This window comes from Mobula hypostoma, chromosome 11 (genome assembly GCF_963921235.1).
Source record: "Mobula hypostoma chromosome 11, sMobHyp1.1, whole genome shotgun sequence".
In the NCBI taxonomy this organism is placed as follows: Eukaryota; Metazoa; Chordata; class Chondrichthyes; order Myliobatiformes; family Myliobatidae; genus Mobula; species Mobula hypostoma.
Genome location: NC_086107.1, coordinates 63,572,350 through 63,591,442, shown reverse-complemented (window position 1 = coordinate 63,591,442; position 19,093 = coordinate 63,572,350). Strand labels below are relative to the sequence as shown.

Below are 19,093 nucleotides of genomic sequence, written 5' to 3'. Positions count from 1 at the left end.
TTCTTGGTCCTCATGACTAGTGCTGCAGACTTCAGTCTCTGCCTATACTCAGGGAGTAGAAGTACAGCCAGGTGGTCAGACTTCCTGAAATGAGGGTGTGGAATAGCACGGTAGGCATTCTTGATGGTGGTGTAACAGTGGCCCAGTGTGTTGTTTCCTCTGGTATTGCAAGTGATCTATTGATGGTAATTGCTTAGTGATTTTTTTTAGACTGGCCTGGTTAAAATTTCTCAAAACAATGGTGAAGGCATTAGGATGTGCTGTTTCATGCATGTTGATCCCATTGCTCAGTTTATTGCCTGACTGACAATGGCTTGAAGTGGAATGTATACTGCTACCAAAATGGCCCCAGAGAACTCCCCTGGTCTGTAAAAAGGATGGCACTTAACTGCTAGATATTCCAGGTCTGTTTCCAGATATTCCAGGTTCTTATAATCCTTAAATTTTAAAACCCAAGCTGGGCCACAGCAAAGTTTGATGTTTTCTGCTTGATTCTGGTTTAAGATGGTGCTTGTGAATCTCAGCAACTTCTGGCTGGTAGCCGGTGAAACAAGAAAACAACTAGATACTTTGTTAGCTACACTTTTTCTGGTAAGTGATCATCACAAGCAATAGTCTGTAACTTCCCATTGAATTTGGAGGCAATTTGATACAGAAGAAAGAACTAATACGGAAGAGGCAGCACACAGGTCGCCAAGAGCGAGGAAGACCTGAGGTTCGATTGATTTAAACTTCAGGCTGAATCAGAAGGGTTGGGTACAGGCCGATTTAGGGCGACATGATCCAAGCTCCTGAGTGTATTAAGGCGACAGAACCCAATGTCTGGATGACGATTTAAGTGCTGTGCTGAATCGGAAATGTTGGTACAAGCTGAATCGAGGCAGTGGGGTGCAAGCACCAGAGCGTATCAAGGTGACAGAACCCCATTGTTTGGATGATGATTTATGCACCGGGCCAGATTGAAAAGGTCAGGGTATCGGGGCCTGAGGCAAGAGATGGGCTGGTTCAGCTCGTTACTCTGCTCTGCACTGAACTACGGGTCTGTGGATAGACTTTCTGTGGACTTCAGTTCGGAATGCTATTTGCTTGTGCTTGTTTGCATAATTTATTGTTTTTTTCTGCACCTTGGGTATTTGGCTGTCTTCTTTCTTAATAGGATCTTTTGGGTTTCTTTGTTTTGTAGCTGTTTGTAAGGAGACGAATCTCAAGCTTGAGTAATGTATACATACATAGTAATAAATGTACTTTGAACTTTGAGCTTTTCCACCAATCTCAGATGCTTCCTTATTTTGTAAAGTATTCACTACTGTACATGAAACTTCTTCCCAACATCTTCTAATGACTGAGATATGCAGAGATGTTACTCTTTTAGATCTGGCTGAGCCGTTTTCTTGTTTATTAAAACTTGTTAAAAATGAAGATGAAATGCCAATGCAAAGAGTTCATTGGTGAGGTTAGAAAGGGATTTCACTTGAAAATTTCACATGGTCTTAGCTGTATCCCTACAGAATGCTTTAAAAAAGTACGAGCAGGCAAGCCAGTTAGGCTTTCACTTATGGTTTAATTTTATCTCTTTGCCTGGCTGTGAGTGTCACATACAAAGGCAGCGTTTATTGCTCATCCATAATTTCTTTTGAGGTAAATGACTTGCTCCAGGGCAGTTAAGAATCAACCACTTTGCTGAGGGAGAATAAGGGTGATAGATTTTCTTCCCAAGAAGGTGTTAATTTTACTTTTTTCAAAAGTCACTATTACTGATGCTTCCTTTTTATTCTAAATTGACTTAATTGGTCTAATTTTAATTTCTTAGTAGCCACTTGATTTGATTTTGGATCAGTTGATTTTAATTTTGAATATGTGCTTTTGGATCATTCGTTACGATGCCAGCTCTGCTGCTGTACCCGCACATTGTGAAATTATATCTGTTCCAGGTTACATTACAGAGCATAATTTAGACTTCAGGAGCCAATCCTACAATTTTCTTGTCCGGCTAATAATAGGAATGGAGTGGATCAAAAACCTGCTCAAAGATGGTATGAGGAAAATTCTGATATGGGTGATGAATGGAATTTGCCATCTGCATTGTAAGGACTCTGAGGAGTAAGAATGTTTACACTGAGAGGCTGACAGTTCATTATAACATTCGGGATCCAAAAGGAAATGTTATATTTTATCCAGTATTGAGAGTCATTAAGAGTCACAGGAGTGGTGAGAAAATGAGCGCATTGTTACAAAGTAACAGATCTACATTTGCACAACAGCCTCTGTATTAAATTAGTAACAGCAGGAACTTACATTTATATAGGATCTTCACAAAATGCACCAAAGTGAAGAGCACACTTAAAGAAATTTAAGGTGATCAAAATATTGCTCAGAAAAAGTTCACTCTAAGGGAAATTTTAAAGAAGAAGGAGACATTTAAAGAAGGGGCTCCAGAACTTGGGGTACAATGCAGATAAAATCACATACACACTTAAATTCAAGCATGCACAAGAGACAAAAATTGGAGGAGCACTGGGAGAGGGATGGAAGGAGATGCAGATATGGTGATGGGTGGGACATTGAGGAATCTGGGACTAAGAATGAAATACGGAAGAGAAAATGTTATAACTTTCAAAAGGTGATTGCTGTACTTCAGGTCTGCATAATCAAATAGTACATAAAGTATAAATTTTATGATCTGACAAACTGAAATAGCCTTCATTAGTTTTATGCTTCTAAAACATTGGGATATATAAGTGAATGAAGTGTACCCAGATTTGCTTCCAGCTGAAATACTGGAGCTTGCAGTTATTTCTTAACAAGCAAACATAGAAACATAGAAAATAAGTGCAGGAGTAGGCCATTCGGCCCTTCAAGCCTGCACCGCCATTCAGTATGATCATGGCTGATCATCCAACTCAGTACCCTGTACCTACCTTCTCTCCATTCCCCCTGATCCCTTTAGCCACAAGGGCCATATCTAACTCCCTCTTAAATATAGCCAATAAACTGGCCTCAACTGTTTCCTGTGGCAGAGAATTCCACAGATTCACCACTGTCTGTGTGAAGAAGTTTTTCCTAATCTCGGTCCTAAAAGGCTTCCCCTTTATCCTCAAGCTGTGACCCCTCTTTCTGGACTTGCTCCACATCGCGAACAATCTTCCTACATCTAGCCTGTCCAATCCCTTTAGAATTTTATACTTTTCAGTAAGATCCCCCCTCAGTCTTCTAAATTCCAATGAGTATAAGCCTAGTCGATCCAGTCTTTCATCATATGAAAGTCCTGCCATCCCAGGAATCAATCTGGTGAACCTTCTTTGTACTCCTTCTATGGCAAGAATGTCTTTCTTCAGATTAGGGGACCAAAACTGCACAAACTTTTCCTTGACAAAGGTTTACCTGAGATTAAAAATAAATTACTCCCAACTTCCTGGCGATTTGAGTGAGTGATATATATACCATTCAATGGTTCAACTGAGGAATTGAATGGTCTCTTGGTGTGTCACGTAGTAAAGGTGAACATGGGGAAAATATGTTTTCACTGCGTGCTGAAGCAGGGGAAATGACCACGTTGCAGTGAGAAAGTAACTTGGGCCTTCCTTTGCACCTGTGTCAGTCTTCAGCTGCTCATTCTCCCCACTACTGATTCCTTTGCAGATGCAGAAAAGCTGAATGAAGCCACAGATACCGGCAGGAGAGCTGGCTCTATGCATGCTGCGTCCGACCAGAGAAAGATTGACGACTCCAGTGACAGTCAGGAAGAGGAACAGATGGTAAGTGAGTTCTCAACTGTTTCCTTGACAAAGATATATCAAGCCTGCACTGCAATTATCTATGTACCTTAAGTTACAGTGACACAGTCATAGCAAATTAATTTCCCCATTCTCTACAAGGTATATTCCCTAATCATCCACATTTCCATGAAACAGAGAAAGGTATGAGTTTCTAAAACAGAAACTCCATTCATCTCAATGACATTGAACTTGCTGTAACAAAGCTCAGTAACAAGTTAATGTATTCACCCCTTCTGGGTTCCAATTAACGTAGGAACCAGGAAAGCGGGTTGAGGGAATTCTGGAGAGAGCAAGAAGGAAGTCACAATGCGGTACAGCACAGCAGCATCAATTCCTTCTAAGATTAATCACTTCAATCAAATTAGAAATCTTAATTATTTGTGAAAATTTCTATTCTATTATTAATTGTAAAGTATTTTGTGAAGTGTTTGGGAGTGGTATTGAAGTGTTATACAGATTGACATTTTTTGTTCATTTTTATATAAATAAATGCAACAAAATGCCAGCACAGTGGTCCAAGAGCAATACCCCAGGACCTCAGCAGAAATGAAACAAGCAAGATGAAACAGACTAGGAAATAATGATTTCCAAACTCAGGAGATAGTTAGAAGGAAAGAGAATGACGTAACAGGACAGCGGGGAGAGTTTAAAAAGGAAGGTTGCTACCAACGGCTTTCTTTTGGATCGGGACAAGAGTGGCGTGGGAGCTGAATTCTGAAGGAAGGCAATTTTTTAAAAAACTTCTTCGAGTGCAAGAAGGACGAGACTGTGGAGGCGCGTGATGTAACAAGACAGCGCGGAGAGTTTAAAAAGGAGACCACCCTATACAGCGGGCAGCGGAGTGAGCGGTAGCAGAGTGTAGGGCTTTGGCTTCAAAGGGTTTCAGCAGTAAATGGGAAGAGGCAAGAGCGAAGCACCAACTCTTTTCTTTTTCTCCCCTACCCCCCCCAACCTTCGCGAATCGGCCCGGACAGTCAGGAACAGCAGGGCTCTCACAGTTCACGGTACGAGCTAATGGTTTAAAAAGTTCATTTGTTTAGCGAGGTAAGTGGGCGAGTAGACTTATTTTTCCTGTTTCATTCCTGTAGAACTAGATAACATGCCTGCAGGGTTAGTGCTTTGTTCACGGTGTCAGATGTGGGAATCCTGGGAGACCTCCAGCCTCCCTGATGGCCACATCTGCGCCACATGCACCGAGATGCAGCTCCTCAGAGACTGTGTTAGGGATCTGGAGCTGCAGCTTGTTGACCTACAGCTTATCAGGGAAAGTGAAGAGGTGATAGACAGGAGCTACAGGGAGGTAGTCATCCCTGGGCTACAGGGGTCAGAAAACTGGGTCACTGTCAAGAGAGGGAAGGGAAATGCCCGGATAGTGGAGAGCACCCCTGTGGCTGTCCCCCTCAGCAACAAATATCCTGTTCTAGATGCTGTTGAGGGGGATGACCTGACAGAGGACGCCCACGGTGACCGGGTCTCTGGCACTGAGCCTGGCGCTGTTGTGCAGGAGGGAAGGAGGGAGAAGAGGAATGTGGTAGTCATAGGGGATTCCATAGTCAGAGGAATGGACAGGAGATTCTGTGAGCCTGATAGAGATAGCAGCATGGTGTGTTGCCTCCCAGGGGCCAGGGTATGGGATGTCTTGGATCAGGTCCAGAATATTCTGAAAGGGGAGGGTGAGTAGCCAGTTGTCTTGGTACATGTTGGTACCAATGACATAGATAGGACAAAGGAGGAGGTCCTGAAGAGAGACTTCTGGGAGTTAGGAAGGAAGCTGAGAAGCAGGACCTCCAGGGTAGTAATCTCGGGATTGCTACCTGTGCCACGTGCTAGCGAGGGCAAGAATAGTAGGAACAAGCAGATGAATGCGTGGCTGAGAGACTGGTGCAGGGGGCAGGGCTTCAGATTCTTGGATAATTGGGATCTCTTCTGGGGGAAGTATGACCTGTTCAAAAAGGACAGGTTACACCTGAACCCAAAGGGGACCAATATCCTGGCGGGGAAGTTTAATAGAGCTATTAGGGAGGGTTTAAACTAATTTGGCAGGAGGATGCGAACCGGAGTGACAAAGCAGAGGAAGGGGAAAATGGAAATAAATCTAAGATAGTGAGCAGTAAAGATGTCAGGAAAGACAGACAGAGGATTGGGAAGTTTTTAAACCTTACAAAAGGAAACTAAGAAGGTCATTAAGAGGGAAAAGATTAACTATGAAAGGAAGCTAGCAAATAATATCAAAGAGGATACTAAAAGCTTTTTCAAGTATATAAAGAGTAAAAGACAGGTGAGAATAGATATAGGACTGATAGAAAATGATACTGGAAAAATTGTAATGGGAGATAAGGAGATGGCGGAGGAACAGAACGAGTATTTTGTATCAGTCTTCACTGAGGAAGACAGCAGCAGTATACCGGACACTCAAGGGTGGCAGGGAAGAGAAGTGTGCGCAGTCACAATTATGACAGAGAAAGTACTCAGAAAGCTGAATAGTCTAAAGGTAGATAAATCTCCCGGACCAGATGGAATGCACCCTCGTGTTCTGAAGGAAGTAGCTGTGGAGATTGCGGAGGCATTAGTATGATCTTTCAAAAGTCGCTAGATTCTGGCATGGTTCCGAAGGATTGGAAGATTGCAAATGTCACTCCGCTATTTAAAAAGGGGGCAAGGAAGCAAAAAGGAAATTATAGACCTGTTAGCTTGACATCGGTGGTTGGGAAGTTGTTGGAGTCTATTGTCAAGGATGAAGTTACAGAGTACCCGGAGGCATATGACAAGATAGGCAGAACTCAGCATAGATTCCTTAAGGAAAATCCTGCCTGACAAACCTATTACAATTTTTTGAGGAAATTACAAGTAGGCTAGACAAGGGAGATGCAGTGGATGTTGTATATTTGGATTTTCAGAAGGCCTTTGACAAGGTGCCACACATGAGGCTACTTAACAAGATAAGAGCCCATGGAATTACGGGAAAGTTACATACGTGGATAGAGCGTTGTCTGATTGGCAGGAAACAGACAGTGGGAATAAAGGGATCCTATTCTGGTTGACTGCCGGTTACCGGTAGTGTTCCACAGGGGTCTGTGTTGGGGCGGCTTCTTTTTACATTGTACTTCAATGATTTGGATTATAGAATAGAGCATAGAATAGAATAGAATAGTACAGCACAGTACAGGCCCTTTGGCCCACAATGTTGTGCCGACCCTCAAACACTGCCTCCCATATAAGCCCCCACCTTAAGTTCCTCCATATACCTGTCTAGTAGTCTCTTAAACTTCACTAGCATATCTGCCTCCATCGCTGACTCAGACAGTGCATTCCACGCACCAACCACTCTCTGAGTAAAAAACCTTCCTCTAATATCCCCCTTGAACTTCCCACCCCTTACCTTAAAGCCATGTCCTCTTGTATTGAGCAGTGGTGCCCTGGGGAAGAGGCGCTGCTGGCCACTCTATCTATTCCTCTTATTATCTTGTACACCTCTATCATGTCTCCTCTCATCCTCCTTCTCTCCAAAGAGTAAAGCCCTAGCTCCCTTAATCTCTGATCATAATGCAGACTCTCTAAACCAGGCAGCATCCTGGTAAATCTCCTCTGTACCCTTTCCAAAGCTTCCACATCCTTCCTATAGTGAGGTGACCAGAACTGGACACAGTACTCCAAGTGTGGCCTAACCAGAGTTTTGTAGAGCTGCATCATTACATCGCGACTCTTAAACTCTATCCCTCGACTTATGAGAGCTAACACCCCTTAAGCATTCTTAACTACTCTATCCACCTGTGAGGCAACTTTCAGGGATCTGTGGACATGTACTCCCCAGATCCCTCTGCTCCTCCACACTATCAAGTATCCTGCCATTTACTTTGTACTCTGCCTTGGAGTTTGTCCTTCCAAAGTGTACCACCTCACACTTCTCCGGGTTGAACTCCATCTGCCACTTCTCAGCCCACTTCTGCATCCTATCAATGTCTCTCTGCAATCTTTGACAATCCTCTACACTATCTACAACACCACCACCCTTTGTGTCATCTGCAAACTTGCCAACCCACCCTTCACCCCCACATCCAGGTCGTTAATAAAAATCACGAAAAGTAGAGGTCCCAGAACAGATCCTTGTGGGACACCACTAGTCACAATCCTCCAATCTGAATATACTCCCTCCACCACGACCCTCTGCCTTCTGCAGGCAAGCCAGTTCTGAATCCACCTGGCCAAACTTCCCTGGATCCCATGCCTTCAACCCTTCTGAATATGCCTACCATGTGGAACCTTGTCAAATGCCTTACTAAAATCCATATAGATCACATCAACTGCACTACCCTCATCTATATGCCTGGTCACCTCCTCAGGGAACTCTATCAGGCTTGTTAGACACGATCTGCCCTTCACAAAGCCATGCTGACTGTTCCTGATCAAGCCATGATTCTCTAAATGCCCAGGGATCCTATCTCTAAGAATCTTTTCCAACAGCTTTCCCACCACAGACGTAATGCTCACGGGTCTATAATTACCCGGACTATCCCTACTACCTTTTTTGAACAAGGGGACAATGTTCGCCTCCCTCCAATCCTCCGGTACCATTCCCATGGACAACAAGGACATAAGGATCCTAGCCAGAGGCTCAGCAATCTCTTCCGTTGCCTCGTGGAGCAGCCTGGGGAATATTCCGTCAGGCCCCGGGGACTTATCTGTCCTAATGTATTTTAACAACTCCAACACCTCCTCTCCCTTAATATCAACATGCTCCAGAGCATCAACCTCATTCATATTGTCCTCACCATCATCAAGTTCCCTCTCATTGGTGAATACCGAAGAGAAGTATTCATTGAGGACCTTGCTGACTTCCACAGCCTCCAGGCACATCTTCCCACCTTTATCTCTAATTGGTCCTACCTTCACTCCTGTCATCCTTTTGTTCTTCACATAATTGAAGAATGCCTTGGGGTTTTCCTTTACCCTACTCGCCAAGGCCTTCTCATGCCCCCTTCTTGCTCTTCTCAGCCCCTTCTTAAGCTCCTTTCTTGCTTCCCTATATTCCTCAATAGACCCATCTGATCCTTGCTTCCTAAACCTCATGTATGCTGCCTTCTTCCACCTGACTAGATTTTCCACCTCACTTGTCACCCATGGTTCCTTCACCCCCTATCATTCTTTATTTTCCTCACCGGGACAAATTTATCCCTAACATCCTGCAAGAGATCTCTAAACATCGACCACATGTCCATAGTACATTTCCCTGCAAAAACATCATCCCAATTCATACCCGCAAGTTCTAGCCTTATAGCCTCATAATTTGCCCTTCCCCAATTAAAAATTTTCCTGTCCTCTCTGATTCTGTCCTTTTCCATGATAATGTTAAAGGCCAGGAAGCGGTGGTCACTGTCCCCCAGATGCTCACCCACTGAGATATCTGTGACCTGACCCAGTTCATTACCTAGTACTAGATCTAGTATGGCATTCCCCCAGTCGGCCTGTCCACATATTGTGACAGGAATCCGTCCTGGACACACTTAACAAACTCTGCCCCATCTAAACCCTTGGACCTAATCAGGTGCCAATCAATATTAGGGAAGTTAAAGTCACTCATGATAACAACCCTGTTATTTTTGCACCTTTCCAAATCTGCCTCCCAATCTGCTCTTCTGTATCTCTGCTGCTACCAGGGGGCCTATAGAATACCCCCAATAGAGTAACTGCTCCCTTCCTGTCCTGATTATGGAATAGATGGCTTTGTGGCTAAGTTTGCTGACAATACAAAGATAGGTGGAGGGGCCGGTTGTGCTGAGGAAACGGAGAGTCTGCAGAGAGACTTGGATAGATTGGAAGAATGGGCAAAGAAATGGCAAATGAAATACAATGTTGGAAAGTGTATGGTTATGCATTTTGGCAGAAGAAATAAACGGGCAGACTATTATTTAAATGGGGAAAGAATTCAAAGTTCGTGAGATGCAACGGGACTTGAGAATCCTCGTACAAGATACCCTTAAGGTTAACCTCCAGGTTGAGTCGGTGGTGAAGAAGGCGAATGCAATGTTGGCATTCATTTCTAGAGGAGTAGAGTATAGGAGCAGGGACGTGATGTTGAGGCTCTATCAGGCGCTGGTGAGACCTCACTTGGAGTACTGTGGGCAGTTTTGGTCTCCTTATTTAAGAAAGGATGTGCTGACATTGGAGAGGGTACAGAGAAGATTCACTAGAATGTTTCTGGGAATGAGAGGGTTAACATATGAGGAAAGTTTGTCCGCTCTTGGACTGTATTCCTTGGAGTTTAGAAGAATGAGGGGAGACCTCATAGAAACATTCCGAATGTTGAAAAGTATGGACAGAGTGGATGTGGCAAAGTTGTTTCCCATGATGGGGGAGTCTAGTACGAGAGGGCATGACTTAAGGATTGAAGGACGCCCATTCAGAACAGAAATGCGAAGAATTTTTTTTAGTCAGAGGGTGGTGAATCTATGGAATTTGTTGCCACGGGCAGCAGTGGAGGCCAAGTCATTGGGTGTATTTAAGGCAGAGATTGATAGGTTTCTAAATAGCCAGGGCATCAAAGGTTATAGTGAGAAGGCGGGGGAGTGGGACTAAATGGGAGAATGGATCAGCTCATGATAAAATGGTGGAGCAGACTCGATAGGCTGAATGGCCGACTTCTGCTCCTTTGTCTTATGGTCTAAAATAGAGGAAGAAAGAAAAAAAAGGTGATGTCTTGGTAGTGAATAAGTAGAAAAATAAGTAAAGGGTCTTTAATTCAAAATAGTGAAGTGGGTTGGCCACTGGATGATGTGAAGCAAGGAAGTAAAAGAGTTTTTATTATATTTACCTACACAGGAAGCCGCTATGAGAAAGAGCATGGGTTTTGATAGAGATGGATCTTAGCAGGCATGGCTCATTTGGAACCTTATAAGTAGAAGATGCGTGGTGTCGATGTTACAGTTTTGACACTTTACCACATGGAGGTGTCAGAAATAACAATAGTTTAGTGAGAGTAGAGACTACTAGGAGAGAAGTGGGAGTAAGAGGAACCCTCTCTTTGTTTGGGAGGGAGGAGTGGGAGAGGAGAAAACAAAATAAGGAGAAATGAAACAGACATTGTTGAGGAGGTAGGGTAGAGGATGGGATGAGAAGGAATAATCCAGAAATAAAGAAAGAAGCTTCAAAAGGCACTTTGGAAATTTACAGGATTTTAGATTAGTTTCAATAAAATAATGATAAATAAGAAAAAAATGTGGTCGGGGGAACCACAAACATGAGAAAATCAACGGTGCTGGAAATCCAAGCAACACGCACAAAATAGTGGAGAAACTCAGCGGGCCAGGCAGCATCTATGGAACAGAGGATCAATAAAGTATGACTATGACTATAACTATGACTATGAGTACAGTCAACGTTTCGGGCCGAGAACCTTCATCAGGACTGGAGAAAAAAGTTGAGAATTCAGAATAAGGATGTGGAGGGCGGGAGGAAAAAGTACAAGGTAGTAGGTGAAACCAGGAGAGGGGAGGGTTGAAGTAAAGAGCTGGGAAGATAAAGGGCTGGAAAAGGTGGAATCTCATAGAGAGGACAGAAGGCCATGGAAGAAAGGGAAGATGGAGGCGCACCAGAGGGAAGTGATGGGCAGGTAAGATGAGGTGAGAGAGGAAAACGGGAATGGAATATGGTTAAAGAGAGTGGGGAGGTGCAATTACCAGACAATTGAGAAATTGATATTCATGCCATCAGCTTGAAGGCTACCCAGACAGAATATAAGGTGTTGCTCCTCCAATTTGAGTGTGGCCTCATCCCAGCAACATAGGGCTGCGTTGATGGTGGAGGAAGGAAAGCCTCTTTCTTTGAAGAAGGAAGATATCTTGTTAGTTCTGGAATGAAAAGCAGATGTGGCAGAATTGGAGGAATTGAGAGAAGGGGATGGCATTTTCACAAGTGACAGGTGGAAAGTGGTATAGTCTAGGTAGCTGTGAAAATCCGTGAATTTATAATACTACTGAGTAGATAAGCTGCCTCCAGAGACAGAGACAGAGGGATTGAGAAAGTGGAGGGAGGTATCGGAAATAGACCAGATAAATTTGAGGGCAGGGTGGTAGTAGGAGACAAAGTTGATGAAGACAATGAGCTCAGCATGGGTTCAGGAAGCAGCACCAATGCAGTCGTTGATGCAGTATAGGAAGAATTGGGGAGCAATACTGGTGTAGGCTTGGAACATAGACTGTTCCATGTAGCCAACAAAAAGGTAGGCATAGCAGGGACCCATGCAAATCCCCTTGGCTACACATTTTGTTTGAAGAAAGTGGGAGGAACCGAAGGAGAAATTACGGAGATGAGGACCAGTTCCTCCAGATGGTGGAGAGTGGTGGTGAAGGGGAAGTGGACACCAGGGCAATACTCCAAGTGTGGCTTTGATAGAGTGCTGCTTTGGTTGAATACACTTTCTCAGACATTCTCACAGTTGGATGTAAAATTCCTCACCACATTATTATAAAGATAAGTGGAAGAATTGTACTTTCTATTCTGTTCAATACTTATACCTTAATCGTCATTGCAAAACCAATTATTTGGTCATTTTAACTTCACTATTATGTGAATATGCAGTCCATAAATTACCTGCTGCACACTTGAGAATAATTTTATTGAATGTCAAACATCTTGAGGTTGAGATGGCACAATATGAATGCAAGCCTTTTCTCCTTCCTGTCTTCTTTGATATGGTTAAGGAGACTGTGATTAGGCATGGCGTTCTAACATAGAAGGAGAGCGACCTCCTGTACGTCACTGCTTTCTTTAAGCTACCTCAACATACGTTGTGTACATCCTTTAGAATGAGGTTTATTATATGACGTGAAATCAGTTGTTTTAAGGCAGAAGTACAATGCAGAGATATCAAATGACTATAAATAACAAAATAAATAAATTGTACAAGAAAAAGCATATGGGCTAGTGTTCATGGATGGTTTAGAAATCTGATGGCAGAGGGGAAGAAGCTGCCTCTGAATCATTGAGGCTGCTGTACTTCCGTCCTGATGGAGTCATGGCCTGGATCGTGAGAGTCCTGAATGACGGATACCTCCTTCTTGAGGCATTCATTGAACCACCTCCATCAAGAGTGTGGCTTCTGTGATGGAGCTAGCTGAGTCCTCAGCCCCCGGAAGCCTCTTATGATCCTGTGCATTGCAGGCTGCGTCCCAGGCTGTGATAAAACCAATCAGAATGCTCTCCACTGTGCATCTGTAGAAATTTGCAAGAGTGTTTTGGTGATACACCAAATCTCCTCCAACTCCTGGCGTCCCTTCTTCACGATTGCAACAATGTGTTGGGCTCTGGACAGATCTGCCAAAACGTTGACACCAGGAGCACGAAGCTGCTCATTCTTTCCACTGCCGGCTCCTTCAAGAGGATTGGTGTGTGTTCTGACTTCACAATCAATTCCTTTGTCTTGCTGACATTGAGTACGAGGTTATTGTGACACCATTCAACCAGCCGATCTGTCTCAGTCTTGTACCCCTCCTTGTCACCACCTGAGATTTTACCACAACATTGATGTCATCTGCATATTTATAGGTGGCAGTGAAACAGAAAATTGTTGTATTCATGTCTTCAATGCCTCCTGCCTCAAAACCAGAATACTGGAAATATTGAGTAGGTCAAGCAGCAGCTGTGGAGAGAAAACAAGGTTCTGGTGAAAGGCCATGGACTTGAATGTTACCTCTATTTTACTCTCTCCACAGATACTGTCTGACTCTCTAAATATGTTATTTCAGAATTGCAGGATCTTTTCCATTGCTCAGTGTCTGAAATGCAGTTGGTTCATCTCCAGCTTGGATTCAGTCAGAATTATAACCTGAAGACAAAAATCTAAATTTATAAAGAGGGAGTAGGGAGGCAATCAGCAAAATGTAAACACTCAAGGGTAAGTGATTAATAATGATAAATTAATGGTCAATGGCAGATGCAATAATCTCTGAGCTACTGTTCCTTGACCATATCTACTGCTGCACTAAAGGAAATAACTGCCTGAGCTAGTGATTGCATTATTCCCACAAGTTACTGTTTTGGGAATGTATGTGCCAACTCTAAAAGTAGGAAGAAAGGCAAGCCTTATACTATCTGGCGCTCCAATGTTAAAAATAATCAATCTATTTAAGAAAATAAATCTTCTTTCGGAATTGATGGGACAATGTTCCATGTTATCATCGCCAGAATTCAGGTCGCATCACATGGATATTTACAGCAGTAAATCTGTTCCCCAACTCTAATTCTACATCCAGGTATGACTGAACCTCCTCTCTGAGAATCATCTCTGTATTTGGATTTTTCAAACACCTGTTATTTGAACTGCAGGGCACTTGTCTTGCTCATTCGAAGGTGCCCTTTCAAAATAAAGAACTTACATTTACACAGTGCACTGCAGAGTTTCAAATATGACAAAGTGCTCTCCCACCAATGAAGTACTGTTGAAATGTGGAAATTGAGGTGGAGCACAACTTCAAAATGCCCACCTAGTCACAGAAGCAACCAGACCACATTAATTCGAAGATATGCCACTCGATGCTTGCATCATTAAAGTAAACATTAAAATACCACTGTGAGCAAACAAACATCTTTATCGTTTTGCATTAGTAAGTGGGAGAAAAACTTCTTTAATTAACTACAAAGATTTTGTCTCTTTTTGTTGTTCAGTCTTGTGTTGACAATCTGATGACAGTGACCTTATTTGCATAGAGGGCTCCCATGTTCTGTTGATGGCAGGGTACTTGCTCAGACTAAAGCTGCAATGACACATAATCAATCAACCGTGCCTAACACCATAATCACAAAATTTTGGGTGGCATTCACTGACACTATGAGTGTAATTCTCAGAGAGGAAATTCAGCCACACTTGTGGATGCTGAATCTCAGCTGAGGAACGGGTTTAGCTCTGTGAACACTCATGTGATGCAATCTGAAATTCTGAGATTATAAAATGACATACCATCCCAGCAATTCTGAAGTAGGAAGTTTCTTTATATATAAAAAAATAGATTTGCTGTTAGTTTTATTGATGCAAAAAGTATTTCGGTGAAGGTAAAAGATACTGAGAATTGAACTCATTCCATTTGCTAACAAATCTCAGAAAACTCAGTTTAGATGTTATGTAGGTCAACCGTGCATTTAAACTTCTTTTGCCGCAGGAATATAATTAGCCCCTGACTACATCATGGTGATGTGTCTGACAACAGCTTCCTTGCATCCTCTCTGAGTGACACTGACAAGTGGAATGAAGTGGCTTTGTGGGACTGATACTCTTGCACGCCAGCAGATGTGACCTTATCCTTGCATTGTGCAATGTTCTGAGCTTATTTCTCAAAGGGTGAAAGCTAAGCCAATGCCTTTGTTCCTATCCATAGGGTTAATTTTCCACCAAAGGCCACTCTGAACTTCTCCTTTGATAGATATTGAAATCATTTAAGAGTAATTTTAAACTGCCCTAACAGGTGGGGAACAATGTGATTTGTTAGTCTGCCAGTTTCAAATGTGGTCCATTTTTTTATTTTCTCCATTTCAGTTTAATGCCACTATGGTGGAGGTAGGTCGAAATATCTGACTTTGCTCCTGCCTCTGGTCTGTTTGATTGCCTTCTGTAATGCTGTAATCCTTGTGACCTCCTGTAAATCTTTTTGAGTTCCTCATTATCATTGGCATTGATACTCATTGGAGCTGGAGGAGATAGGTCCAATCTTGGAACATTGTGTGTGCATTTTCTTTTTAAATATTCGCCAGTCTGGAGGTAGCTAGACTGACAGGTTGTCAGATTTGTTGGCAGTATATCCTGGGGCACAAGGCAGAATCACTGGAAGAGTTAGTGGCGGTTGAGGATAAATATCTATGACAAAAGGAGAGGAAGAAGGAAAGGAGTGTGGCTGCGAGGGTGGAAGTGATTGCAGAGTGGCCAACGATCATTGACTAGAAGGGAGAAGGAGGTGGTATGTTGGGAAATGTAAATGGTTAATGGTCAGATTGTATGGGAGGAAGGGTTAATGGCTGGTGTTAAATACGGTTGAAGTCAGAAGTTTACGTACACCTTAGCCAAATACACTTAAACTCAGTTTTTCACAATTCCTGACATTTAATCCTAGAAAACATTCCCTGTCTTAAGTCAGTTAGAATCACTACTTTATTTTAAGAATGTGAAATGTCAGAATAATAGTAGAGAGAATGATTTTATTTCTTTCATCACTTTCCCAGTGGGTCAGAAGTTTACATACACGTTGTTAGTATTTGGTAGTATTGCCTTTAAATTGTTTAACTTGGGTCAAACATTTTGGGTAGACTTCTGCAAGCTTCTCACAGTAAGTTGCTGGAATTTTGTTCCATTCCTCCAGACAGAACTGGTGTAACTGAGTCAGGTTTGTAGGCCTCCTTGCTCACACATGCTCTTTCAGTTCTGCCCACAAATTTTCTATCGGTTTGAGGTTAGGGCTGTGTGATGGCCACCCCAATACCTTGACTTTGTTGTCCTTAAGCAATTTTGCCACAACGTTGGAGGTATGCTTGGGGTCATTGTCCATTTGGAAGACCCATTTGTGACCGAGCCTTAACTTCCTGGCTGATGTCTTGAGATGTTGCTTCAATATATCCACATAATCTTCCTTCCTTATGATGCCATCTATTTTGTGAAGTGCACCAGTCCCTCCTGCAGCAAAGCACCCCCACGACATGATGCTACCACTCCCATGCTTCAGGGTTGGGATGGTGTTCTTCGGCTTGCAAGCCTCACCCTTTTTCCTCCAAACCTGATGATGGTCATTATGGCCAAACAGTTCAATTTTTGTTTCATCAGACCAGAGGACATTTCTCCAAAAAGTAAGATCTTTGTCCCCATGTGCACTTGCAAGCTGTAATCTGGCTTTTTTATGGCGGTTTTGGAGCAGTGGCTTCTTCCTTGCTGAGTAGCCTTTCAGGTTATGTCAATATAGGACTCGTTTTACTGTGGATATAGATACTTGTCTACCTGTTTCCTCCAGCATCTTCACAAGGTCCTTTGCTGTTGTTCTGGGATTGATTTGCACTTTTCGCACCAAAGTACGTTCATCTCTAGGAGACAGGATGCGTCTCCTTCCTGAGCGGTATGATGGCTGTGTAGTCCCATGGTATTTATACTTGTGTACTATTGTTTGTACAGATGAACCTGGTACTTTCAGGCATTTGGAAATTGCTCCCAAGGATGAACCAGACTTGACATCATTTTCTGACCTCAGTCCGTTAGAAAATTTGTGGGTAGAACTGAAAAAGCGTGTGCGAGCAAGGAGGCCTCCAAACCTGACTCAGTTACACCAGTTCTGTCTGGAGGAATGGAACAAAATTCCAGCAACTTTATTGTGAGAAGCTTGTGGAAGGCAACCCAAAACGTTTGACCCAAGTTAAACAATTTAGAGGCAATGCTACCAAATACTAACAAAGTGTATATAAACTTCTGACCCTCTGGGAAAGTGATGAAAGAAATAAAAGCTGAAATAAATCATCCCCTCTACTATTATTCTGACATTTTACATTCTTAAAATAAAGTAGTGATCCTAACTGACCTAAGACAGGGAATGTTTTCTAGGAATAAATGTCAGGAATTGTGAAAAACTGAGATTACATGTATTTGGCTAAGGTGTATGTAAACTTCTGACTTCAACTGTAAATAGTGCTTGGTGATTGTAGGATACAGGGACAGGGTAAAGGGTGTTGTCAGAGGTTGGCTTGGAATTGGAGGTCAGTTTACAGGTAAGTTAGATCAAAAGCCCTCCGATTGTTAAGGTACCTGTTTCATGGTTTATTTTTATCTGACGAATATCTAATATGGATTGAAATAAAATCTTGTTAATATAAAAAAAACATGGCCTCCTATAATGATTTAGGAAGCAACTTACTTCTGAGAGCAGACTGATCTTACTCTATTTACCTGAGATGATAGTGGTGCTGATGATGGTTGTGTCCTTGTTTCCGATAATCTAATATTTTAATGTTCCAATTGATCCACATTCATCTACTGTGGGAATTTAAAATTACCCCCATTCTTCCTTACAGCTTCCAACAACCCTGGATGTAAGTTTGTGTGTCCCTTTATTTACAAATGCATTTGTAAGTAGTACATTCACATCCAGTTGGACCGTTGGTTCTACTTGCATATATTCATTTTGCATCAAAACTGATTGTTTGAAATTGGGTAGGACTCATACTTACCATTGGTGTACTGGAAGAAGTAAGTTATTTTAACCCCGTTTAATGGCATTCCATAACTAGTGGTGATGAATCAGCAGAAAGGAGGGAGAATGAAAATCTGGCTGAATGGTGCCACACCAACAACCTTTCACTCAACGTGAGCAAAACCAAACAGTGGAGTATTGACTACAGGAGGAAGAAAGCAGGGCTCCTGATTAGGGGATTGGAGATGGAGAGGATCGGTAAGTTTAAAATTCTTTGGTGTTTTTATTTCTGAGAATCTGTTTGGGGACCAGCACATTAGTGCCATCACAAAGAAGATGTACCAATCCCTCTACTTTCTTAGAAGTTTGTGCATATTCAGCACATCATCTAAAACTTTGACAAACTTCTATAGATGCACAGTGGACAGTATCCTGACTGGGTGCATCACAGCCTGGGTGCACCAATGCTCAACAACAGAAAAGCCAACTAAAGTAGTGGACACTGCCTAGACCATTACAGGTAAAGCACTCCCCACCATTGAGCACATTCACAAAGAAGGTTGCCACAAGAAAGCAGCATCCATCATCAAGCACCATACTCTCTTCTAGCTGCTGCCATCAGAAAGGAGGTACAGGAGCCTTAAGTCCCATAGCACCAGGTTCGACAGCAGTCATTACCCTTCAACCATCACATTCCTTAACCAGAGTTGATAACTTCACTCAACATTGAACTGCTTCCACACCAAAGGATTCTCTTTCTAGGACTCTGATTCATGTTCTCAGTATTATTTATATATGTATTGAAAGTACATTGATTATCAAAGTATGTGTGCAGTATACATCCCTGAGATTCATCTCCCCCACAGACAACCACAAAGCAAAGAAAACCATGGAACCTGCTCAAAGAAAAACATCAACCCTCCCCCAACCCCAAATGCAAATAAAACCACCCAAATGGCAACAAAAAGAAACAAGTGAGAAGTTCTGAATATAAAACAGAATTGAAAGAATCCATGATTCAGTTCAGCTCAGTCTTCATTATCTGCAGGCTGCCCCACCTCACAATTTCCCAAAATAACCTTAGAAAAAGGAGCAACCAGAAACCAAAAACACATTGTACAGTGAACCAAAGAATCCAATCCACAAACCCATTGATGAAACCTAGCC

The 19,093-nt window shown here is 42.6% G+C and overlaps 1 protein-coding gene across 2 annotated transcripts in view; it reads left to right on the top strand.

Annotated features, from left to right (window-relative positions):
* LOC134353795 (N-acetyl-beta-glucosaminyl-glycoprotein 4-beta-N-acetylgalactosaminyltransferase 1-like) overlaps positions 1-19,093 on the top strand; it is an 897,506-nt gene that overhangs the window by 263,045 nt on the left and 615,368 nt on the right. The window contains exon 2 of one of the 2 annotated variants that reach the window (XM_063062183.1): positions 3,640-3,755. In XM_063062183.1, the coding sequence (XP_062918253.1) occupies positions 3,640-3,755 (116 nt within the window). Of the gene's footprint in view, positions 1-3,639; positions 3,756-19,093 lie in introns of those variants that run through there. The other variant, XM_063062184.1, reaches the window with a different exon arrangement.